Consider the following 24,499-nt stretch of genomic DNA (forward strand, 5'->3'; position numbering starts at 1 on the left):
TCTCTGTTGTGGAATCACTGATGTGGAAGAGCGACTCAATTACACGTGATCGTACCGCCGTATGATCACTCTGTACGCCTGTAACTCTGTAACTGTACCTCACCCTCACACACAGCCTGTAATCCTGCCATTTACACTGTACGGCGCAGACAGGACCTGCAATTTATTCCTCCTGATGAGGATGTAGTACAATTATAATCAAGGAGCAGACCGTGTAAGAGCCCGACGTTTCAGTCGTAATCAGGAGCAGTTAGCGTCCTGGCTCCCAATGAAGGAAACATTCACTGCTGGCTGAAATCGGCTGTGTTTAAAATCACAACCCGGTGTTCTGCGCTTGCTAAACTGGAAACAATTTGTACTTTGTCTTCATGGTCATAGTTTTGGTTTTTTACTTACACAATATTTAGAAGACATACTCATTTATGACTTACTATTTTGCCACTAAAATATTAATATTGTTTATTACATTACAGTAAACAATTAAATACTTTTGTTTTACTAATTCATAAAATGTTAAATAGATACTTGAGCTTTAACCTTGTGCAACATCACTTTTCCAACTCACTTCTGAGCTTCTGTGTGAGTTATTTATGGATCAGCTGGGTTACTTTATTACACGATAATAAACATCACAACATCACAAATGTGCCAAACATTATATCAGAGCTCATAAACAAAAGAAAAGAAAATTACAGCCACATTACCGAGGTCAGGCTTCCCCTCTAAATCTAATGAATAAATCACAAAGGCTGCTTTGATTGAAGATGTTCAGGGATTGAAAATATTTAACTGGTTTTATCTTTATATCTATAAATGAGTTGCAAGGAAGAAGCTTCTTCCTGAGGTCTTGAACATTTGGTCTTAAATTCTAAGCATTATGAAAGTCAGTTAACTCTATCCTTAACCATAAAATGTGGTGGTGGTAGCATCAAGTTTAGAAAATGCTTTTTGCAGTATGGTCAGGATTGATAGAATTGTGTTTTTTATATAGATATAAAACATTTATTCCTCTGGCAGAAAGCTTAGACTTGTAAGGACGTTTTAATCAGGCACTGATAAAGCAAAGCTGGACTGGTTTCAATAAGGAAAATTGATGATCTGTTCCTAATCTCATCCCATTTGGGGTTAAACAATACAGTTACTGTATAGCATCTCTTTTCTTAGCTGGTAGATATTCTTAAAGATAAATAAGCCCCATCAAACTGCACCATAATTTTGTGCAAAATTAATTGAGAGATGTTAGAACAGTTTACTGGCTGTAATAAAACTAAGTGCAGAGCTAGAATCAGTACTAATGAATCGTTTGCTTTTTACTCAGTAATTTATTTAAAACAGAAATAATTTGGGCCTGAATACTTGTTTGTATGCAACATATATTTTCTTTACCATGCAGATCCATCTCTTAGTCATGACTAAGTGCCTAATCAGTGCACAACAAGCCAATTTGGGCGTCGATTACGGTGTGTGTGTTCTGGTTGTTGGTGCGTCGAGTGCAGCTGTGCACACATGGAGGGAGAAACTAATGAGCATGGAGGACTAATCCGTCCTCTCTGTAATACCAGCTCTCATGCCAAGCAGACCAGCAAGGAAAACATGGCGGCTCTAGCATGGCATGCAGGGATCAGGCGCGGCCAACCACACACGGCGCCGCACAGCGCACTCACACAGTCACCCTCGGCCAAGGTGTTGGGTGAGTTGAAGTAAACTGTTCAGGTGAAGTCTGGGAGGTCTTTCGTTGGTGCACACAGCCAAGTACGAGCGAGATCCCTGCCAGAGCGGCTAACAAAAAGTGCTGATTGAAATAGACCAGCTTGTCCAGCACAGTTTGGGTATTTCTCCCATCAAACATGCCTGATCAGGGGCATCACTTGGGTTTGACAAGATGTTACAGCTTCTACAACTTGGCTGTTTTTGTAATGATGATATAGAAGCACTGTGTCATAGGAAGCAGCACATAGCTTTACACTATCCGGTCAAAAGCTGGTGTGTTACTTAACTAGTGGGTTATGTGTGTGTGTGTGTGTGTGTGTGTGTGTGTGGCAGGCCCAAAACATAAAAAATAATACATCCAGTAAAGTCTTGCCCCTTGGAAATATACTCTTGGCTTGGCGTTTTGTGACCCATTGCTGCTGTATTGTTAAAAAAGACGTTGGGTTAAAAGGAATATATATAAGCAATAGAAGACAAGATGAAATGTCTCATCATGAAATACCTTCCTGTGATTTGGTTGCAGGCAGGAATTTAAGTATTGAAGATTTTTACAGCTGTAATTATATTGTGTTTATATGACAGTTTTGCAAATTGAGGGTTAAATTAAACACTATATTGTATAACATTTATGTTTTTCATAGTGAACATTTTTTTCAGCACAAATGGCATGTTATTGAGCAACAGAATTACGTTAGTAATTATGTTGTAGTAATACAGTTACTACAAAAATCACTGGTACTGAATAAAAATGGGGATCAGTGTGTAACTGAAACACTAAGTAGTAATGTCCTTGTGTTATTATTATCCTAACTGTATTATTACTATAACTGCATTGTTATTGTTATTATTATACAAAAATAGAAGTGGGTGAATGCTTGTTTCTTCCCACCATAAATCAACTCCCTTTAAATCCCAGATGTTATATTTTTATTTTTATTACATTTTAATTTTGACATTGTATTGTCATTGGAGAAATAATCAGCAGGATGACAATGACAGAAGTAACATAGAACATTGTTTGTAGTTGGGGTGATTTCTAAACTGGACACCATCAGCGATTTGGCTCGGTGTATGGGGTGGCATTTTGGTATCAATGTGAACTACAGCAGCATATCATGCCCTCCCAAACACACACAGCAATAGGATCTTGATATTCTAGCCTTTTAGCATGGGAGCCAGCCATGTTTTTTGTAAAAAAAACCTAGGAAAATGTGAATAGCTCTTGGTGGCATGTTTCTTAATATTATTAGTAACAAAAACGTACATTTGACTGTACTTTTTAAATAACCTGGGGCAGATGGAGCACCCTTATTTGTCATATACACATGTACATTACATTAAAAAAAAGCTTTTTCCTGCACAGAGCATAGGGTCAGATGTGTATGGTGCTCCTGCAGCCCAGATTAAGTGCCCTTCTTAAGGGCCAACAGTGGCTGCATGGTAGAGTCAGGATTCGAACCCACAACCTTCCAGTGTCAATCAGGACCACAGTATGGCACCATTCATACAAGTGTTCAGATTTTCTCCAGTGGAGGTGCATGCTGCTGAGATCTGGTGCAGTTAGAGGGGCAGTTGTGGGTGAGATTTGGGATTTGGGCGCTCTGATTCAGATCCTCCCCCTGCATGGTAGAGTCAGGATTCGAACCCACAACCTTCCAATGTCAATCAGGACCACAGTATGGCACCATTCATACAAGTGTTCAGGTATTCTCCAGTGGAGGTGCACCTAAAGGCATGCTGGGATCTGGTGCAGTCAGAGGGGCAGTTGGTGAGATTTGGGCTCTTTGGGGCGCTCAGATTCAGATCCTCCCCCTGCATGGTAGAGTCAGGATTCGAACCCACAACCTTCCAGTGTCAATCAGGACCACAGTATGGCACCATTCATACAAGTGTTCAGGTTTTCTCCAGTGGAGGTGCATGCTGCTGAGATCTGGTGCAGTCAGAGGGGCAGTTGGTGAGATCTGGTGCAGTCAGAGGGGCAGTTGGTGAGATCTGGGCTCTTTGGGGCGCTCTGATTCAGATCCTCCCCCTGCATGGTAGAGTCAGGATTCGAACCCACAAGCTTCCAGTGTCAATCAGGACCACAGTATGGCACCATTCATACAAGTGTTCAGATTTTCTCCAGTGGAGGTGCACCTAAAGGCATGCTGGGATCTGGTGCAGTCAGAGGGGCAGTTGGTGAGATTTGGGCTCTTTGGGGCGCTCTGATTCAGATCCTCCCCCTGCATGGTAGAGTCAGGATTCGAACCCACAACCTTCCAGTGTCAATCAGGACCACAGTATGGCACCATTCATACAAGTGTTCAGATTTTCTCCAGTGGAGGTGCATGCTGCTGGGATCTGGTGCAGTCAGAGGGGCAGTTGGTGAGATCTGGTGCAGTCAGATGGGCAGTTGGTGAGATCTGGGCTCTTTGGGGCGCTCTGATTCAGATCCTCCCCCTGCATGGTAGAGTCAGGATTCGAACCCACAACCTTCCAGTGTCAATCAGGACCACAGTATGGCACCATTCATACAAGTGTTCAGATTTTCTCCAGTGGAGGTGCATGCTGCTGGGATCTGGTGCAGTCAGAGGGGCAGTTGGTGAGATCTGGTGCAGTCAGAGGGGCAGTTGGTGAGATCTGGGCTCTTTGGGGCGCTCAGATTCAGATCCTCCCCCTGCATGGTAGAGTCAGGATTCGAACCCACAACCTTCCAGTGTCAATCAAGACCACAGTATGGCACCATTCATACAAGTGTTCAGATTTTCTCCAGTGGAGGTGCATGCTGCTGAGATCTGGTGCAGTCAGAGGGGCAGTTGGTGAGATCTGGTGCAGTCAGAGGGGCAGTTGGTGAGATCTGGGCTCTTTGGAGCGCTCTGATTCAGATCCTCCCCCTGCATGGTAGAGTCAGGATTCGAACCCACAACCTTCCAGTGTCAATCAGGACCACAGTATGGCACCATTCATACAAGTGTTCAGATTTTCTCCAGTGGAGGTGCATGCTGCTGAGATCTGGTGCAGTCAGAGGGGCAGTTGGTGAGATCTGGTGCAGTCAGAGGGGCAGTTGGTGAGATCTGGGCTCTTTGGGGCGCTCTGATTCAGATCCTCCCCCTGCATGGTAGAGTCAGGATTCGAACCCACAACCTTCCAGTGTCAATCAGGACCACAGTATGGCACCATTCATACAAGTGTTCAGATTTTCTCCAGTGGAGGTGCATGCTGCTGAGATCTGGTGCAGTCAGAGGGGCAGTTGGTGAGATCTGGTGCAGTCAGAGGGGCAGTTGGTGAGATCTGGGCTCTTTGGGGCGCTCTGATTCAGATCCTCCCCCTGCATGGTAGAGTCAGGATTCGAACCCACAACCTTCCAGTGTCAATCAGGACCACAGTATGGCACCATTCATACAAGTGTTCAGATTTTCTCCAGTGGAGGTGCATGCTGCTGGGATCTGGTGCAGTCAGAGGGGCAGTTGGTGAGATCTGGTGCAGTCAGAGGGGCAGTTGGTGAGATCTGGTGCAGTCAGAGGGGCAGTTGGTGAGATCTGGGCTCTTTGGGGCGCTCAGATTCAGATCCTCCCCCCGCATGGTAGAGTCAGGATTCGAACCCACAAACTTCCAGTGTCAATCAGGACCACAGTATGGCACCATTCATACAAGTGTTCAGATTTTCTCCAGTGGAGGTGCATGCTGCTGAGATCTGGTGCAGTCAGAGGGGCAGTTGGTGAGATCTGGTGCAGTCAGAGGGGCAGTTGGTGAGATCTGGGCTCTTTGGGGCGCTCAGATTCAGATCCTCCCCCTGCATGGTAGAGTCAGGATTCGAACCCACAACCTTCCAGTGTCAATCAGGACCACAGTATGGCACCATTCATACAAGTGTTCAGATTTTCTCCAGTGGAGGTGCATGCTGCTGAGATCTGGTGCAGTCAGAGGGGCAGTTGGTGAGATCTGGTGCAGTCAGAGGGGCAGTTGGTGAGATCTGGGCTCTTTGGGGCGCTCTGATTCAGATCCTCCCCCTGCATGGTAGAGTCAGGATTCAAACCCACAACCTTCCAGTGTCAATCAGGACCACAGTATGGCACCATTCATACAAGTGTTCAGATTTTCTCCAGTGGAGGTGCATGTTGCTGGGATCTGGTGCAGTTAGAGGGGCAGTTGGTGAGATCTGGTGCAGTCAGAGGGGCAGTTGGTGAGATCTGGGCTCTTTGGGGTGCTCTGATTCAGATCCTCCCCCTGTGTTTTTTTGGGAGAGGGGAGGAGCTGCTCCAGCCAGAGGGAGAATAGTGTGTGTGTGAGAGCTCAGTCATCCAAAAACGGCCTTTCAATGGGAGAGGTTTGGGGGAGCCGAAGAAAATGTCGGTGCACCGCAGTAAATTACTAAACTAGCTGAGAGATTTCAGAGAGGGGGAAAAGCTGCAGAAATTGTGTATTTCTCCACTTCTGGGATTAAATTCTGCAGTTCTCGAGTAGACGGAGAAAGTCGGAGTGTGAAGCTTGTGAACGCATCTCTGCATTCCTGCTGGATTCGGTAAGTTCTGTGAGCTCCACTCAGACTGATTGTTTTTAACGTAGCATTCACCGCTATGTACCGACACTTGGCTGAATTGTGTTATTTATACACCAGAGTTCTTTGTAAGTAAATGTAACTTAAGTCTGTTTTGTGTTTTACGGTTAAAATTCGAGTTTTTTGGCTGGAAGTTTAAAGGTAAGAATAGTAGTCGTGTTGTGTCGCAGTGATGATGCGGGTGCTAAGCTAACTGAGTTTAACTGAACTTTGTTTTGTTACGACGCTCCGCTTTTCTGATATTCGAATTAAAACCATAACAACTGGGATAAACCGCGCTGTGTTTTAAATATTATTTATAAATACTTTAAGAACAAGTGGGTTGTTTTGTAAACTCTTTCCCCCGCAATAGTTGTATATTTGGGTTGAAAGCTGAGTGATGCGCCCAATGCTACAGGCTGCTGCAGGAGCTACACAAGAAAGAACCTAATCTGCGTTAATACATTAATTTAAAGTTATTTATTTAAATAAACGTTCATTTCAACTTAGTTTTAAGTATACATTATAATTTTAACCTAATTTAAGACTTCACTTAAGAATCTACAAGACATTAAAAAAATTCTAATGTTTAAAGTTAGCACACTAACTAACATGTTTTGGCTTTACTGTATGTAAATATGTACATTTCTATGTACACATTATAAATAATATAATTGTCTTTTAATGGTGTAATATATTATGTCTAAATAATAAATACATCAAATGCAAGGATGTGTATTTATTATGAGGCATTTTTAATTAAAATTAGGAAGCTGAGTTGTGATAAGACAAACAAAGAACAGGTTTATAAAAACATTAAAAATAAAATATACAATTTTTTTTGACAATTATGTATTGTCGTATAATTTACTGCAATATTAATTGTGTTGTCATATCACCCATCCTTTTTCATATCCTGAGTTACATTCAAAGTTTTTAACATTCAAAAACATGCTGTGAGTATTAACACAATTAAACAGTAATAGTGTAATAATAGTGTAATAGTGTAATAATAGTGTATTGACATTGTTTTCACACACGCTTGGTTATAATATGGTCATTACAGAGCACAACAAAACATCTTGCATTAAGCAGTGCTGTTCTATACTTTTCTCATTTTTATTCATCATTAATCCACTGAAGATTCATCACTGCTGGGCTATATTTTATTTTATTTTATTTTTTTTATTTAACCAGGCAAGTCATTAAGAACTGCTTATTATTTACAATGGCGGCCTGGCAAAAGGCAAAGCCTCTTGAGGAACAATCATACAAACAACATGAAAACAAACAACGATGATCACAATACAACAACACACAGTCGAATCACCCAGCAGCAGTATAAAAGAAGAATCAATTTGTCATACAGCTGCATGTATCTCTTAAGATATCTGTAATTTGTTTTTTTTTTAAGTATACATTTATCCAGCCTTAGAGTTTCTTGCAGTTTGCAACAACAAGAAACTGTTGACGTTTTTTGGACAAACCCTTCATATATACACATTGTTTTGCCATTGACAAAATGAAAGTAAACGGTGCATGGAAGCTGTTTTCTGTGTACATTAAATATTAACACATTTTCCAAGGTTATTAAAATGCTGTCATTGGCACAATATTCATGTACTTTTAATTAAAGATAATAATGGATATCGTATCTGGGCTAATAGAGGCCTTAACCGTGATTAAGATTTCCTAAATCTTAAATACAGTCTAAACCTCACAACTGTTACACCTGATGATTGCTGATGATTTGCTTGAGAGTTGGCACTATCAATAACAAACATCCCTGCTGCCACCTTGAATACTTTATTTGGAAATGTAGCCTCATACCTTTGAGACCTTATGAGAAGCACTGCTGAGAAATAGATGCAGTTTTTCTTGGCTGTTTGTCAGCTCCAGCTTAACTACATATATTCTGAAACGTTGTCTATCTTTAAAATGATTGATATAACTTTGAGATATTTCAGAAGCATGGATGGATCAATGGTTTAAGTTAAAGAGTGTGCTGGAGTTTAAAGTACCCTTGTATATTTGTGTACTTTGTGTTAATAAGAATCGCAAGAAACCAGCACAGTTTTTCTTCAGCTGTGATTTTAAGAGTTAGAAAAGCTGTCAGATAAACAGTCGAGTTTTATACACCAGGGGTCATTTCGTCAGACTGAACCTAATATTAAAAATATTCTCGTCAGGAATCCTATCATGGTTCTGGTTGTTAAGCTTCAGTCCTATTGTGTTACAGACTAGAAGAAAAGGCATTTGATCACCCTTAACTCGGTTTGCGGGCAGAAAGACAAAGCTTGGGCAGCGCTGTTTTTGTTGACCGTGATTGGCGGTCGGGCGGATCAAAGTTATTCCGTAATTGATTCCAGCCTGATTACGTTACTGGTTTTTTTCCCTGGCGTTCTGACCTTAATTTGGTTAGCGTGTTTTGGGAACGGCTTATTAGCCATGCGCAGATGTATGCCCAGATTTCAGTCGACGTGCCCTCGCAACCCTGAAATCTTTCGGTGTAACAGGTATCCCATTGCACGCCGGGCTGGGGATTTCGGGAAGGTTGAAGGAGGCACATTAGAGGGAAGGAGGCTGTGGGTATTGGGTGACAGGCAGACAAAGAATAATAGGGACCAGGCGCATAAGAAAAGTTCAGGTTGCATGCAGTCTTAATATAATCATTTAAGTTCATATTATTTTTGTGGCTTCATGATACAGGTTCCAGTGTGTTGTGGGATTCATCTCATCAGGTATTGGTGTATAACTTTATATCTTGTTACTCATGTTTGCTTTGTTTTGGCTAAACCTTAAACCCCTAATTACTAAAAAACACAGTGTGTACCATTAAAATGTCTCTAACTATCGTAGTTTATCGATATTTTTGTCCGTTTTGCCCACCGTTGGAACAAACCCAAATCACTGACTCTACCTGACATGAACCTCACACCAAGGAGCTTGTACTGGCACATCTTCTCGAGAATAGGGAGGAATGGCATTTCGTCTGGCAGCCTCGCCATCCCTCCTCTTTCTGACTCCGCTAGACCTCACCGATAGTAATACGATAATAATAGTAATCGGACCGTTCCGCGGAAGAGCCTCGAGGAACAGCGCGGAAGACAAAGCGCCTTTCTGATGTTCTGAGGTCGGGGGAGTGAAATTCAGTTTTACGGACCCGGGGATTGCTGTTTTCCGCAGGGCCTCGGGTCACCTCCTGCTTCTGATTGAGCGAGCGTCATGTTTCTGGCAGGGAGTCGGAGGCCTGGCGGTGCTCGCAGGTCCTTTGGAAAGGTTTATTGTTTTCTTAAAGGGTGTAACGTCTCTTAATTCACGAAAGGAGCAAAAAAAAAAAAGCTCCTCGGGGTAGACTTTCATGTCAGCTTCGGCGGGTATGCTCATGCAGTCATAACAGCCTGTAGGCAACAATCTGCCAGTGTGTGTGTGTGTGTGTGTGGAGGAGATGCTCTCAATCAGGATTATCTTCTCATACTGGAATGTGGAGCTTGTCACTTTGCTCTGGCTGAACTCCGTCAATTCCTCAAGCTTGTTTTCTAGAATGCTGCTCGTCAGGGTGTCAGGTTTTAGTGCTGGAAGAGCTAGTGTAGTATTTCAAGTTGGGCTGTTTTCTTCTACTTTTGAGCTCTCGAGTATATTTTTAATACTAGTACTGACTCCATACCAGCGTCCTTGCAGTATTCAAGGACGCTGTTCACTGGATCCAAGTCGTACAGATGTTAAAAGTGTAAAAGTGTTGTTAAGAGTAAAATTCTGATTTCAGTCTGGGATATGAAATAGGTAAATAAAGCTCATCGTCTTCTATTTAATGTGTGGTATAGCATTAGGTCATGTTTGTTACTTAGCAAGTATATTTATTGTTTAGAATTGGGTGATAATGGCAGAAATATTGCACTACAAAACCAAATGTTTTACAGAGTAGGCCAAAATGATCCATGGACTTTTCGCTAGCAATGTGTAGTAGGATGTTCAAAGGTGATTTATCCCTAATTGTCTGTATATAAACTTTTATACAAGGTTATAAATCAACACATATAATGGACGTACATGGGCAACAGACACAACTTCACTAAATAAAACAGAATAGAAAAGACGTATCACAACCTTTCCTGCCATGAACATAGGATAGAATAGAATAGATTAGAATAGAACGCCTTTATTTATCATATAGCATATGGCAGGGTTAGCCATTGTACGGCGCTCCTGGAGCAGACAGGGTTAAGGGCCTTACTCAAGGGCCCAACCACATGGCCCAAGGGCGGTAAAGACATGGCATTAAAAACTAAACTCTATACTCTATAAGTTTTACTATATAAGTTATACTCTGTAAGGTTAAGCCTTGCTGAGTCTACACTGGTACAATATGAACGATAGTATGCTAAAATAGTTCAGAAATAGTGTTAAAGCTGAAGGAAAACATCAGCTACTAGTTATCCTAAGTTATGTTGGATTGTTATTGGTTTATACTACCAATATCCACCATACGCAGTATATTGTTAACGTTTGCACTCAGGAGTGGATCATTGGTGCATCTATTAGACCATCGATTGTAAGGTTGAGCATTCAAGTCTGACCACAATTACGCTGAGACTGTCGGGCTCCTGAGCAGAGCTTAAGTTACTTAAGCTGAGTTGCTTGATTAGAACAGAACCACCCAATGTCATGTGGTTATGATGTAGTGGAAGACGATGTGGCTTCATGTGTCTCGAGGGGAAGCACATGCTCCCTTCATGGATGAATGCTGGTGTGCGATAGGTGGGACTTTGGCAGTCGGATGAAAACACAAAGGCATGTTATGTGTTTGTGTGCTGTTTAGTGTGCTGTTCTCATGGTCTTGGCTTTTTAAACATTTAGAGTGACTTACAGTACTGTTACAGCACACTGTCTAAGCAATTAAGGGTTAGGGCCTTGCTCAAGGGTCCGATAGTGACAACTTCGCAGAAGTGGGGCTTGAACCAGTGACCTTTTGATTACTAGTCCAGTCCCTATAGGCTACAGCTGCCCACAACAACTTGTGTTTATATAGCGACATTAATCAACCAATTTAGAAACCAAAGCCTTTCATTTAATAGAGTCATAATAGAGTGAATTTTGCAACGTTAAACTAAACACACCAACAATGCGGTCTGCTGTGTTTAAAAGTCTCGGGTAGAATTACTTTATTGCGCTTATTTTATTGCAAAGCTCCCTGCGAAAGATCATTTAATTACATCTGTTTGTATCAGACCTGTCCTGGTAAAACCCGAGTCTGAACTCTGTTCCAATTTGGACTCAACAGCCGTGCTTTGTTATTATTATTATTATTATTATTAATATTCTTAATATTAAAGTGACGAGTAGCAGCACAACAACACGATTCATTTTTCTTTCTGCACGGCTGCGCGGCCCTGATTCACAGACAGGTAGAGAGATCGCATTAAAGAGCGTCGCACACACACACACACACACACACACACACTTGTCTACACGCTCACACACACTTGCAAACACACGCTTTGTTGTTTGCACTGGAGTGTCTGGCACCGGGTCGTGAGCCCGCTGATGAACTCCAGGCTCGTAAGTAAGTAAGCAGTGCTGTGTTAGGACAAACAGTCCAGTGTGTGTGTGTGTGTGTGTGTGTGTGTGTGTGTGTGTGTGAAGTAGATATTTGAACAGAGATTAAGAGCTGCTCGACGAGCCAAAAGAAGCCGAGATGCTGCATTCACACGCTCGTTTTAACTCTCATTTAGAGAGCAAACGCTCACAATAACTCGTTTACACACAAAGCGCTCGTCCACGTCACAAGTCCTCTCGACTCTTCGCTGAGGAAGTTACTCACTCGTTATAAAGCTGATATTATTAACCGTATTGAGTCTTTGTCGTTTATGTTTGACCTTTTTGTTCTGTGAACAATCTTGGTTATTACGATTGATATTGTACTTTCTCTTGTACAGTGTAGTGCAGAAGTAGTTTTTCTTTAAACTGGTCTATACATAGCTTCCATACTAAGATTATAATATATGGCATTGTTTAGGAGTTAACGTGCATGTATGCTAGGGTGTAAATGCAGATTGCTGCATAAGGCCTGGCTAATGCGATTACCTGACATGCATAGATAGATAGATAGATAGACGGACAGATGGACGGGCAGACAGATAGACAGACAGGCAGATATATAGACAGATAGATAGATAGATGGATGGATGGACAGACAGATGGATAGACTGATAGACAGACAGATAAATAGACAGATGGATGGACGGATAGACAGACAGGCAGATAGATAGATAGACAGGCGGATAGATGGATGGACGGATAGATAGATAGACAGACAGGCAGATAGATAGATAGACAGGCGGATAGATAGATAGACAGACAGGTGGATAGATGGATGGACAGATAGATAGATAGATAGACGGATGGATGGACGGACAGACAGATAGACAGACAGGCGGATAGATAGATAGACAGACAGGTGGACAGATAGACAGACAGATAGATGGATGGATGGACGGATAGATAGATAGACGGATGGATGGATGGATAGATAGATAGACGGGCGGACAGACAGGCGGATGGATGGATGTAGTTTTGCTCTGGTGCTACAAGGCCGATGCTCCATCCTCTCAGTGACTTCTTGGACAGCCTTAAAGCTCCGGTGCCAAACCTTTATACAACAAACATCCTATTTCGTTTCCTATTGGGTAAAGCTGTACCCCTCTGACCACTGTTCCTCTGACCACTGTTCCTCTGACCACTGTTCCTCTGGCTCTTTTCCTATGGTGCATTAATGACACGTCATGGTTCAGAAGCTGAAGGTTTCTGCATTACGTCGCGGCGCTGAGTGTTTGTTTATTCGGTGGTCGGGGGTCGGTCTCGAGGTGTCCACACACTTTGCGTCGGTGGATTCTTCAGGTGTTTACAGTAGACTGGAGCGTCCGGGCGCGAGTGCCAAACCATTGGGCTCGGCAAAGGTACCCTGGGTTCTGTTTTTAGATTAGGGCAGCGGTTCTCTTAAACGTCGCGGCTGTTTGCTTTGCTTGTTTGTTGTGTTTACTTCTGGTGTGTTGGCAGCGTTCAGGGCCACTCGCTAAGTGCAGCTAAGCTTTATCACACCAGTGAGTGCTTTATAAACAGCTTATTACTATAGTATTACAGAGTTTTTTTTTTAGTTCTCTTTGCGTTTGGCTGTTTTCCCTGATCTAAAACACTGGTGTGCAGACGGCCAGTCTGAGTGCTCCGGGTTCCTGCTGGATAATGTGCAGAAATTGCTTTTGATTTCAAATTGGTTCCATTCACTGATGGTGGGGCTGCCAGAAAAGCAGGGGCCCCACCGACCCGCCCTTTTCCTACACAACTACACACTGCGAGTGTGTGTGTGTGTGTGTGTGTGTGTGTGTGTGTGTGCTGACACAGGGACTTACATATTTATGCTTATGAGAATTTTACAGCGTTGTGTGTCTGTGCTTGCCGGGGGAGTTCCAGATTTATCGTTGGAGGCTTCACAAGAACTCTCGGCCCGCTCGCCCGTGGGCGTCCGATTCAGAGATTGATGGTAGCGTCGGACCCGGTGCCCGTGCCTTGTTTATTTTTCCTGGGAGTCGTTAAGTCATTAGAATTTGACCTGAAGTTACTGAATTCTGGAAATGTTTGCTTGTTGGATGTCAAATTCCTCAAGTGACCGAGCAAAAAATTATAAGATTTTATTATTTTTGATTTCCAGTGTCGACTGCTTCCCTGGACTTTAAACCTAGTCTTAGAAAGCTTTCAGCTGGCACAAAATTATTATTATTATTAGAGATGCATGAGTACCGATACTAACTTGTATTAACTTGTACCTGTACTCGCAAACGAGGCTCCGATACTAAACATCCGATACCGTGTGCCTAGTGCACGTTGCTGCGTTATGCCCGGTTCACACTACACGACTTTTGCCCTGATTCTCGCTCGGCGACCGGTCGGCGCTAGATTTGCCGGCTCGGGAGCAACTCGGCGTTCGCTCGGCGATCAAAACTCGGCTCTCGATCGCTAAGTGTGAACAATCCAACAACTCGATCCGACCGGCTCGCCGAGCGCTGGAGTTTTCTAGCACGTCAGATATCTGATCTGAGATGTGCGACTGGGAACGAGTGACATGTCGAACAGCCAATGAGAACGCAGGATACGGTGTGAGGGGAAACGCAGGAGAGGGGTGTAAACAGGTGGGACAGGGGGATAATATAGTTTATATCAGAATACACCGGCACACACACACGTTTTACAGTATTTCTGAACTGATCGTTCTCTACAAAACATAACAACAAAACACCAACATTGCAAAAATATTTATTAACCTCCAACTCATTAACTCCATCATTCTAAATAGGTATCGGTATCGGTATCGGCAAGTACAAAAATACATGTACTTGTACTCGTACTCGGTTGGGAAAAAATGGTATTGATGCATCCCTAATTATTATCAGTTTTATGCTTTATCTAGATGCCCAAATTCTTGCTGCTGAGATTTCATTAACCACCTGTGGCCAAATTGTTGTGCTCCGAGTCCACTAATGAAAGATTTCTTGCTAATTGAACCGTGCTCTATAAATTATGCAGAACCCCCTTGTTCCTAATTGATTAGAGATCCGGCGCTTGGCTTGATCTTTCGCTTGTTAATTCCCTGAGAAGGTCTGCGCCTCATTACTCCGTCTGCTCGGGCTTTTGCTCATTAATACGTGGAACAGCGGGGAGGGGTTATTGGCAAAGTATTGCCCTTGTTAGTGGGGCTTTTGATGTTTGGTTTGATTTTTAAGCACCCCCCCCCTGCCTGCTTCCCAAATCTCCCGCCCCAGGCCGGATAGCGTGAATGAGATTCTTCTGTCTCTCAGCCTGCTTTACAGATTCATGAGAACGTTCCATAAGTTTGGTTAACACGAGGAACTTGTTTTATCCTGAGTGTGTGCTCCGGTCTGTCCATTATGCCTGGCAGCGGCGTTCCTAGTTAAGACTATGTTAATAGGGTACATTGGTTTACTGGCCATCCCACCACCTCTGAGAATCGACTGTCTGGTAGGAACGGTCAGCAATAGAATACAGAGAGAGCAGCGTGGTCATCCGTACATGCTAAAACTCTCTGTAGGAATCACTCGCTGACCGGTGTAAAGATTGTGTCGGACGAGGCATAGAACGCCTTTATTTGTCATATATACTGTACATATTCACACGTACAGTTCAATAAAATTCTTATTTCCACATATCCTATTTTGTTTGGAAGCCGGGGTCAGAGCGCCCCTGGAGCCGAGAGGATTAGAAGCCTTGCTCAAGAGCCCAACAGTGGCAGCATGGCACAAGCTTGGATTCGAACTCTCAACCTTTCGATTGATAGGCCAACTAGGCTTCCACCGTCCCTGGCATGTGTTCGTCTGTGCGTCCTCAAATTGGGTGCAAGGAAGGAAAGAAGAAAGGTCAAGAAAACACCTAGATACAAACCAAGACCATTATATATTAATGAGCCTCTACCAAACTTGAGATGATCACAAAAAAGTAGATACGGCCCAAACAAGGTTATTTAATTACAGCTTATTTACCCAAGTATTGAGACCAGGTTGTGCAGACCATTAAAGGGTTAAGTGTCTCAAACACGTATGCAGGCGCTAGCACAGATGCCTATTAATTGTGGAAGACGGAAGGTGGGTTGATTGGATGGTGAGTAGCCGGGCACGTTGAAGACCAGCGCTCTCATACGTCACTTAACTAAAAGCAGAGCGACGATCAGCTTCACGACCTTCTACCATTTCTCACTCACTCAACTCTTCCCTGCCCTGCTTGACATCTCCTCCATTAAGCTGGATGTTTTTTTTAACCGAATAAAAACCCCCTCACGTCACACGTCCATCCAAACGCCCGACACAGCCGTAACTTCCATCTTTCCAACCACACTTGGTCATCGGGCCCCTCCTCGCTCTTCCCTTCGACCACTGAGCCCATCAGCTCTTCCTCCGGCCCTTCAGAGAAGCGTCTCTCCTTTCACTCGGGGGGCCGTGAGGTTATTGTCCTCGCGCCGGCTCACTGCTTTACAATGACTCTCCACTCTATTAAGGTGCGTTCTGCCTGTTAGCGTCACCCCGAGCAACGGGCCTCCCGCGCGGCAGCTATTCGGACGGGCATTGTGGCCCGCCGGCCCGCGCAGCCGGTTGAACCCGGCACTCCTCACACTTGACACCGCATGTGTTTATCTAAAGGAGGGGGGGGGGGTGCTTTGTGTTGTTTGAAGAATTTGCGATGGCTGTTGGAAGGGTTGAAGGACATAAATGGGTAGAGAGAGAGAGGCGATAAATATTCAACAGCTCAGATCCTCAGAAGGAGCTAAACTAGCAACCCCCCCCAATCTCTCGGCCTTTTTCTCCTCCCTCCGCACCAGATAGCAGATGGAATGTGAACCGCGTGAGAGGGGTTCGTCGAGTGTAGAGAGCGGGTTTATCCAATTAGCAGGGTTGTCAAAATGGATTCATCCACATACGCGGCGGAGACAATAGCGAACACAATGAAAGGACTTGACTCGGTGACGACGAGGCTTTATGAAGTGACTTCTGCAGGACTCGGAGTAAAAGTCGTTCCTGACGCTCTTAACGTAAATAAACGTTCACGTGCTCGCGCGGTTGAGCGTTCGAATAAACGATGCTGTGTTCGCATTTAATGGGGTTAAAAATGTGATGCTCGGGACAGCTGATGCACCAGTAATAAAAGATTCTCTCAGGACTCTCGTACTGACCGTGCAGCTGTCTCGGTCCCAACTGACCACATACGTACAGAAAAAAAAAATACTACCAGTGCAAAAACCTCGAAAACAACAAATACTTTGATGTTTATACAAAATATGCTAATAGAAAAGTACTTACAATATAAATGCATCTTTAGAGCCGTGCTGCCCCAACATACTTCTGCTTATCATAAATGACTTTTATTTTGCTCGAGTGATTTATATAATTTTATAATCAATATATAATCCACAATCTGTGTACAAGTTGTTAATTACATTTTTATTATTTTTCTCAGGGATCTACTTATCACATGATTACTGTAACAATTCTCACTCACTTACTCACTGTCTTAACCGCTTATCCAATAAGGGTCGTCGGGTGCTGGAGCCTATCCCAGCTTTTCAATGGGCGCAAGGCACACAGTAACACCCTGGACGGGGCGCCAGTCCATCGCGGGGCGCACACACACACACCCATTCTCCTATAGGGCAATTCGGTGTCTCCAATTAACCTGACTGCATGTTTTTGGACTGTGGGAGGAAACCAGAGCTCCCGGAGGAAACCCACACAGACACGGGGAGAACATGCAAACTCCGCACAGAAAGGACCCGGACCGCCCCGCCTGGGGATCGAACCCAGGACCTTCTTGCTGTGAGGCGACAGTGCTACCCACCGAGCCACCGTGCCGCCCTTGTAACAATTCTGATATTAAATGTTGGTAATAGTGGTGCAGTTTAAAGCAGTTTGGTTCATGTGGACATTGTGTCACGACTCACATTTTCACTTTCTATAAAAATCTTGCCAAAATCTGACATTAGTCCATCGTTTTAGGCCGCTATTGGCATCTGGATTGGATTCAAACATCCCTAATTGTCCTGTATATGTAATTAATATATAATTTAAATGTTGGTATTAGTGGTGCGCTTTAAAGCAGTTTGGTTCTTGTGCACATTGTGTCACGATTCATATTTACACTTTCTACAAAAATAGTCAGTGCATGTTGTAAAATACGGCCAGTATCTGATATTAGTCCATCATTTTAGGCCGCTGTTGGCCTCTGTACTAGGGATGTAACGATACACTCGACCCACGATGCGATACGATTCACGATACGATTTCTTGATCCCGATTTTTTAAACAAAATAAAATTGAAGACAAATGATGACAAAGTTTCCTTTTATTATTTCTCTTCAAAAATAAAATAAAATACTGTATTTGTGCTTATCTTTTATTTATCTAAATAATGAACGCCCTTTTATTTCTGAGGTAGGTACAAACTATGCAAAACTATGCTGCACATTTCCCTTTTTGTGTAAAAATTATATAAATAAATGAATAAAACAAATTAACTGCCTTGTGGTGCATCGTTACATCCCTACTCTGTACTGGACCTGAACATCTGTAAGTGTCCTATATTTGCTAAATGGTAATCATATTCTTCTAAACCTTTACTAAGATGCATGGCGCTCTGGTGGCGCGGTGGTAAATTACTCTAGCTCACTACCGCTGGGATCCAAGGTTGTAATCTGTTGTAGCAGTTATAGTTGAAAGGTCGCTGGTTCAAGACCCACCACTGCCAGGTTGCCACTGTTGGACTCTTGAGCAAGGCCCCTAACTCTCAATTGTTTAGACAGTATACCGTCACAGTACTGCAAGTCGCTTTAGATAAAGGCGTTTTGTAATTGCTGAAAATGTAAATAAGATCTGAGCACTGAAGTGATCTGAATGATCTTTGCTTTGGGAGCTTTGGTTACTCCGGAGAACAGGAATGCCGATTGTAATCCAATTGGAAAAGCGACGGCACTAAACTCCACCTGTTTCTACAGTGTAAAACTGAGAGGAACGAATTAATCAGCCGGCCGTCTGGACGCTTCACCCAGTGGACAAACGCAGATGTGTGTCGAGCTGTTGACTGTTTGGTCAGATGGACAAGTGCTTTGCTTACTTGTTATGTTCCCCCCCACCCCCCCAGAGATGAAGTTGGATTCACTCTCGAGTCCTTTCCGCTCTGGTAAAGAGATATTAAAAAAAGACACAGTGAGGCTGGACCTGTAAAATGAGAGAGGCCGAGCTTTCCATTCAGCAGAACGTCTCGCGGGAGGTTCGTCCAGCCAGCGTGACGATTTGTTTGTTTTTTGGCTCCGGATAGAAAAACATTTATTTGGAGCCGACCCCAAAGCTTGTAAATGAAATTCTTTCTATTCCATCGGAGGATTTTTCTTGGCTAATGACTAACAGCTAATGCACCTACCAACTTAAACAGATCCAGATCTCGGTATGCTGGCTTTATTTATTCACTTATTTATTTATTTTTTAGTTCTTGTTTTTCCTTTGTCCTTTTTGCCCTCCAGTGTTTGGAGATCTGACTCTTCATGAAGCATCATTAATCATTAATCATTACTTTCTAATGACGGGCGAGAGCGGTTTGAAGCCGAGAATGCGTGGGTAATGCAATGAGGGGTGCGTGTGAGAGAGCGAGAGAGAGAGATTTGCAATTTGGGAGCTCTGGACCACCCTCCTGATCCTGACGGGAAGTTGTTAGTTTAACCTGACAGGAAAGAATTTAGGAAACTTGGCAGCGAGAGCCGCGGGAGAGAGAACAGCTCCCTATTCTGCATTAACTGTTAATAGACTGACCATTACTCAGTCATGCTCCTCTCATGTGAATAATGCGCCCTCTGTTCGCTCCTCGCTCCGGGCCTCTACCTGTATCTGTTACACCTGAATGAGGGGCGGCTTGGGTTTCGGCTCCTCTATCCGGGCACCCACCTGAAGCGCAGACGGTGGGTGCGGGCCGTAATGCTTCATCCTATTTTAATGTAAATACCTTCAGACTGGCGCAGTCTTCATGTCGCTCAGCGTTTCGCTCCAATTCAGAGCTGCATAATAAGTAAAAATAAAACTATTAAATTACCTACAGGATGATTAAATAGTGTACGTATAAGAAAAAGTATATACAAATATATATAACTATGTATATCAAGAAGTCAGCCCCCCCCATACAATAACTCTATGATCCTCCCCCCGAAGATTCTACATCTCTACATCAAGTACACACATATGTATATATTTACATATAGAATATATAGTGTTTATCATTTAGTTGTGATTGTCATACTGCTGTTTAATAGTAATTGCATTTCATAGTTTATATACAGTATATATATATTATTTTTATTTTATTCTACTCTATTTACTGTACTCACACTGTACTGGAGCTGCTGTTACACTCGAATTTCCCCCATCAGGATTAATAAAGGAATCTTATCTTAAGTGTAGCAGCATTACACATGTACAATTAACAGTATTATTGCAGGATTTGTGAAGTTATTATTCTTTATTCTTTTTATTTAAACATTTTATTTATATATATATATTATATATTAATTTCTTAGTGTTATTTTGATATAAAGTAAAGTTCTTAACAATATTTCTCCCACCCACTGAGCAGGGCCGGTAATGCTCTTTGCTCTTATGCATTTCCAGCCAGAAATGGTCTGTAGATCTGCAACCTTTTCTTACCGAGCAACTCAGAAGTCTTTATTATATTTTTTTTTTATACATTTTAGCCATATTTCCCACCCAAATCCTGCTCTTGATGTGTATTGAAGTATTAAAATTGTGTATACGTGTGTATTCTGTTGCGAAACTATTTCCTCATCTCTTTCTATTCTTGCAGAGCTCGTATATGGAAGATGTTGAGAATGGTGAAGCGGATATCGTGGGATCAGAGGGTGTTTAGTCTCCTTTGTTCAGCTCTTCTCTGCCTTCTCCAGGTTGCTTCTGGTCTCAGTGGTAAGTCCAACGTTCAGCTTGGTAGAGAGATACCTTGCTATCATATTCATTTTCTTTCTTTGACACTAGAAGCGGGCAGCATTTAGTAAAAATAAGGAACGCCTTTATTTCCCATATATACATTTACACGTGTACAGTACAGTCAAATGATTTTTCTACATATTCCAGCTTGTTTTGGAAGGTCCAGGGTAAAGGACCTTGCTCAAGGGCCCAACAGTGGCTGCATAGCAGAGATTTGAACTGACAGTCTTTTGATTAATCGCCCAAAGCTACCCAAAAGGCTACCATTGTAGTATATAAGAGTATATAAGAGTATATAAGAGTATGAAAACAACTGTACACTGTACCTGCTAAGGCACTGCACTAGTAATCAGAAGTTTGCTGGTTTAAGTCCCACATTTCCCAGGTTGCCACTGTTGGTCCCTTGAGCAAAGCCCTTAATATTTAATTGCTTGGACTGTTTACAATCACAACTGTAAGTCACTCTGGATAAATGTAAATTTTCATTTCATTTGCATGTTTTACCAGCAGTTCATCCTGGTCTGGGTCTTGGTGGGTCAGGTTTCCCTGGAATCACTGGGCGATGCAGTAACAAACCCGGACAGGATGCGATCCATCGGGGGATAAAGTTCTTTATTTAAACTTGATGTTAGCCAGGATGTATTTGTTTATTACATTATATTCACATTTGTGGCATTTAGCAGACGCTTTTATCCAAAGCGACTTATCACTATATACAATTCAATAATTCAATGGTGGGGCTTAAACTGGCAGCCTTATGACTACTAGTCCAGTAGCTTAACCACTGTTTATTAAAAGAGGGGGCGGTAATGAGCACACAGTGATTCCTGACCTGTTTTAAATCCAGCACCCAAATCTCCTTTCTTAAATATGATTTATATTGTTAAACATATTATTCATATTAATCAGAAACGACTTCCACTCTTGGACCCTCCTAATCCCCCTAATAAACCCCCCTGTTCTATGTCACCGTTTCAGACGACGACGTGCCGGTCTTCACCGAGGAGCCGCTCTCTGTGGTGCAGAAACTGGGGGGCAGCGTGACCCTGCGCTGCCGTGCCCAGCCCGCATCCGCCCGCATCACTTGGCGCCTGAACGGCCGCGAGCTGTTCGCCGCGGGTGACGAGGCAGAACCGGGTGTGTGGATTCAGCCCGGCGCTCTCCATATCCCGGTTCTCTCCAATACCACGCTGGGACGGTACCAGTGCGTGGCTAGTACCAGTGCCGGAGCCCGCGCCAGCCTGCCCGCCAACATCACCGCAGCCAGTAAGTACATTTGAAATTGTTACTCAAGGGTACGTGTGGACACACATCCAGGTTTGTTGATGTAAAGACACACACTGGGTTATGCTTTACTAACCACGGTTAGTTGTATACGTTGATGTGTGGATATGTTAGCGCTTCCGCTGTTGTAGGGTCTTTGTGCTTTCGGTCCGGTCTTTTCTCACCCGGCAGACTTAACGCCCAATTTTGTCTTCTGCAGGCACTGCCAATTGTGCCCACTAGATGGCGCATTTTTTCTTTTCTCCCAATTTAGCAAAATCAATTCGTCTTTCGCTGCTGGACACTCTGGTGTGTCCGAGGGGGGTCATTTTGCCTCCCTCACACTCCCTCCGACACGTGCGCAGTCCACCACCCTCCTTATTTACCCATATTTTCAGTTCATTTGCACATGGAGAGCCACGCCCTTCCTATACAGGACCTTGGGATACTAACCAGAGTCCTTGCACAGCGCTGAAGACTCTGCCCACTTTTCAGTCCAGCCTTTTCCCACCCGGCAGACTTGATGGCGAATTTTGTCTGCTGCAGGCAGTGCTAAATTCAGAATGGATTTTTCTGACCAGTCAGGGACAGATCGTGTTGTCCGGGTGTACAATTAGTGTTATTTAGTGCCAGCCTTGACCCTGCCCCAAAAACTAATTCATACATACATGTGCCCCTTTGGTAGTAAACAGTTTTCTGCCCCACCCTAGGCATTATAACTGACGTGTCAGGACTGCAGTGTTAACATGAGTGATCAGCGTTGGCTCAGCCGGCTCTGGATCTGGTACGTCGGACACTGGTGGAGTGTGTGCAGCGGTTCTGTACGGTGGTGAAGTGCCAAATTGCTCCGTGTGTGTGCTGTGGGGCATTATGTGCTGGGGCCGGGTAAGGGAGGGGTGTGTAATGTGAACTGCCCTAGTGTGTGTGTGTGTGTGTGCATGGAGAAAGAGACACGGGGCCCATTAGTGCGGGGCCTCCTCCCTGTTCTCCACTGCTTTCCTCCGTTCAGAAAGTTTTCGGGAGGAATTGGGATCACGTTCCGTCTGAAGTGGACTTTCGCCCGAACTAGTCGAGGCAGGATCGGGGATGAAGATGAGACCTGATGGGGCTCTTTGTTTCCACCCTGACCTTCTCAAATGAGACAAAACCACTTTCCTTCATCCTCCCCCCCGCTCCTCTCCTCGCCTCTCTCGCTCACAGAGCATTTTATGGAGCGTTAAATTTTGCTCCACTCAAAGAGCACTTTCAGTCCCGGGTACGACCTCCCCCCTACCCCCCTTCCCCAGACCTCTGTTTTTACTTTTTTTTTTTTTTTTAAAGCCTCCCTCCTTTTTTAAAGCTGGACCTCTGTGCCTCCCTCTCTCTTAGCCTCCCATTTCCTGAAACATTAAGAACGAGGAGGTAGTGTGTGCACGTACAGATCAGATGTAATTGATAAGGCCTCCGTGAATTAATCGACCTTTAACCGGGACCTGACGGAGCCCCGAGCGGGCCCCTGATATAATTTAATAACGAGCGCTCTTCCATCAGGCAGAGTACAAGTCTTCAAGTGTGTGTGTGTGTGTGTGTGTGTGTGTAGCGTCGTCCCCTGTCTCCATACTTCAGCCTTTGCTGATTTGTTGTTGCTCTGTGAAAGCGCCCGGCTCTCCCTCCCCGGTATCTGCCGCTGGAGGAATTCTTTCTGAACCCGCTCCCACCGGAGAGGCCGACGCGGGCTGTGCTTTATTTCAACCTCTCTGCTTAAATTCCTCCGGAGACAAGCGAGCCTCCCTCGTCCGTGAGCCAACACACACTCATTTCATCTCACACACACACACACACACACTGTGTATATAATGTGCCGCTAATTCATTCCGAACCGTGATTGTGATCACCCACCGAGTCTCGACCCGTAACTACACACGTGCATTTATGCTACAGATGTTTCAGTCAGTACGACTTACTGATTAAATGATTCAGGACCGATAAGCGCTCGTCATCAGATTGGATTTCCTTCTGTTTGTTTGCTGTGGTCTGCCAGCTCCTGTTCACCGTGGTATTTGTTTATTTAGGCTTCTCAGCAAAAGTGCAAACAAAATCAAGCACATTTTTTATTGTCGTGATTATAATTAGGGCCCAAAAACAATGCACAATACACAGCGCAGCTACCTGAACAATTGAAGTACTGTCCTAAAGACCCCTCAGTCCCCTCCTCTGAGTCCACAGAATTGGTTGTTAGTTTTCCAAACTCAGTTACCTGAGTCGTGTTTTTACCTGCTTTACTTCGACATCGGGGACATTTTGACTGAGCGATTGCTAACTGAATTGCCGTAGGATTGCTAGGACGCCTCATAGTGCAGATTAACCAGTGATCTTGAGACACTTGAACGCAGCACGAATGAAAAATGGTAAATCGCCAAACACAAACCTTACATTTTTTATTTCACAGCAAATTGCGTATTACACGAGGAACGGCTCGTATCACGGCTGTTAA

At 43.7% G+C, this 24,499-nt stretch overlaps 1 protein-coding gene across 1 annotated transcript in view; it reads left to right on the top strand.

Annotated features, from left to right (window-relative positions):
- The window catches only part of boc (BOC cell adhesion associated, oncogene regulated), a 50,492-nt gene that overhangs the window by 12,465 nt on the left and 13,528 nt on the right, over nucleotides 1–24,499 (top strand). The window contains exons 2-3 of the mRNA XM_062985231.1: nucleotides 20,627–20,742; nucleotides 21,742–22,029. Of these exons, the coding sequence (XP_062841301.1) occupies nucleotides 20,627–20,742; nucleotides 21,742–22,029 (404 nt within the window). The remainder of the gene's footprint in view (nucleotides 1–20,626; nucleotides 20,743–21,741; nucleotides 22,030–24,499) is intronic.

The sequence above is a fragment of the Trichomycterus rosablanca genome, chromosome 23 (genome assembly GCF_030014385.1).
Source record: "Trichomycterus rosablanca isolate fTriRos1 chromosome 23, fTriRos1.hap1, whole genome shotgun sequence".
NCBI lineage: Eukaryota > Metazoa > Chordata > Actinopteri > Siluriformes > Trichomycteridae > Trichomycterus > Trichomycterus rosablanca.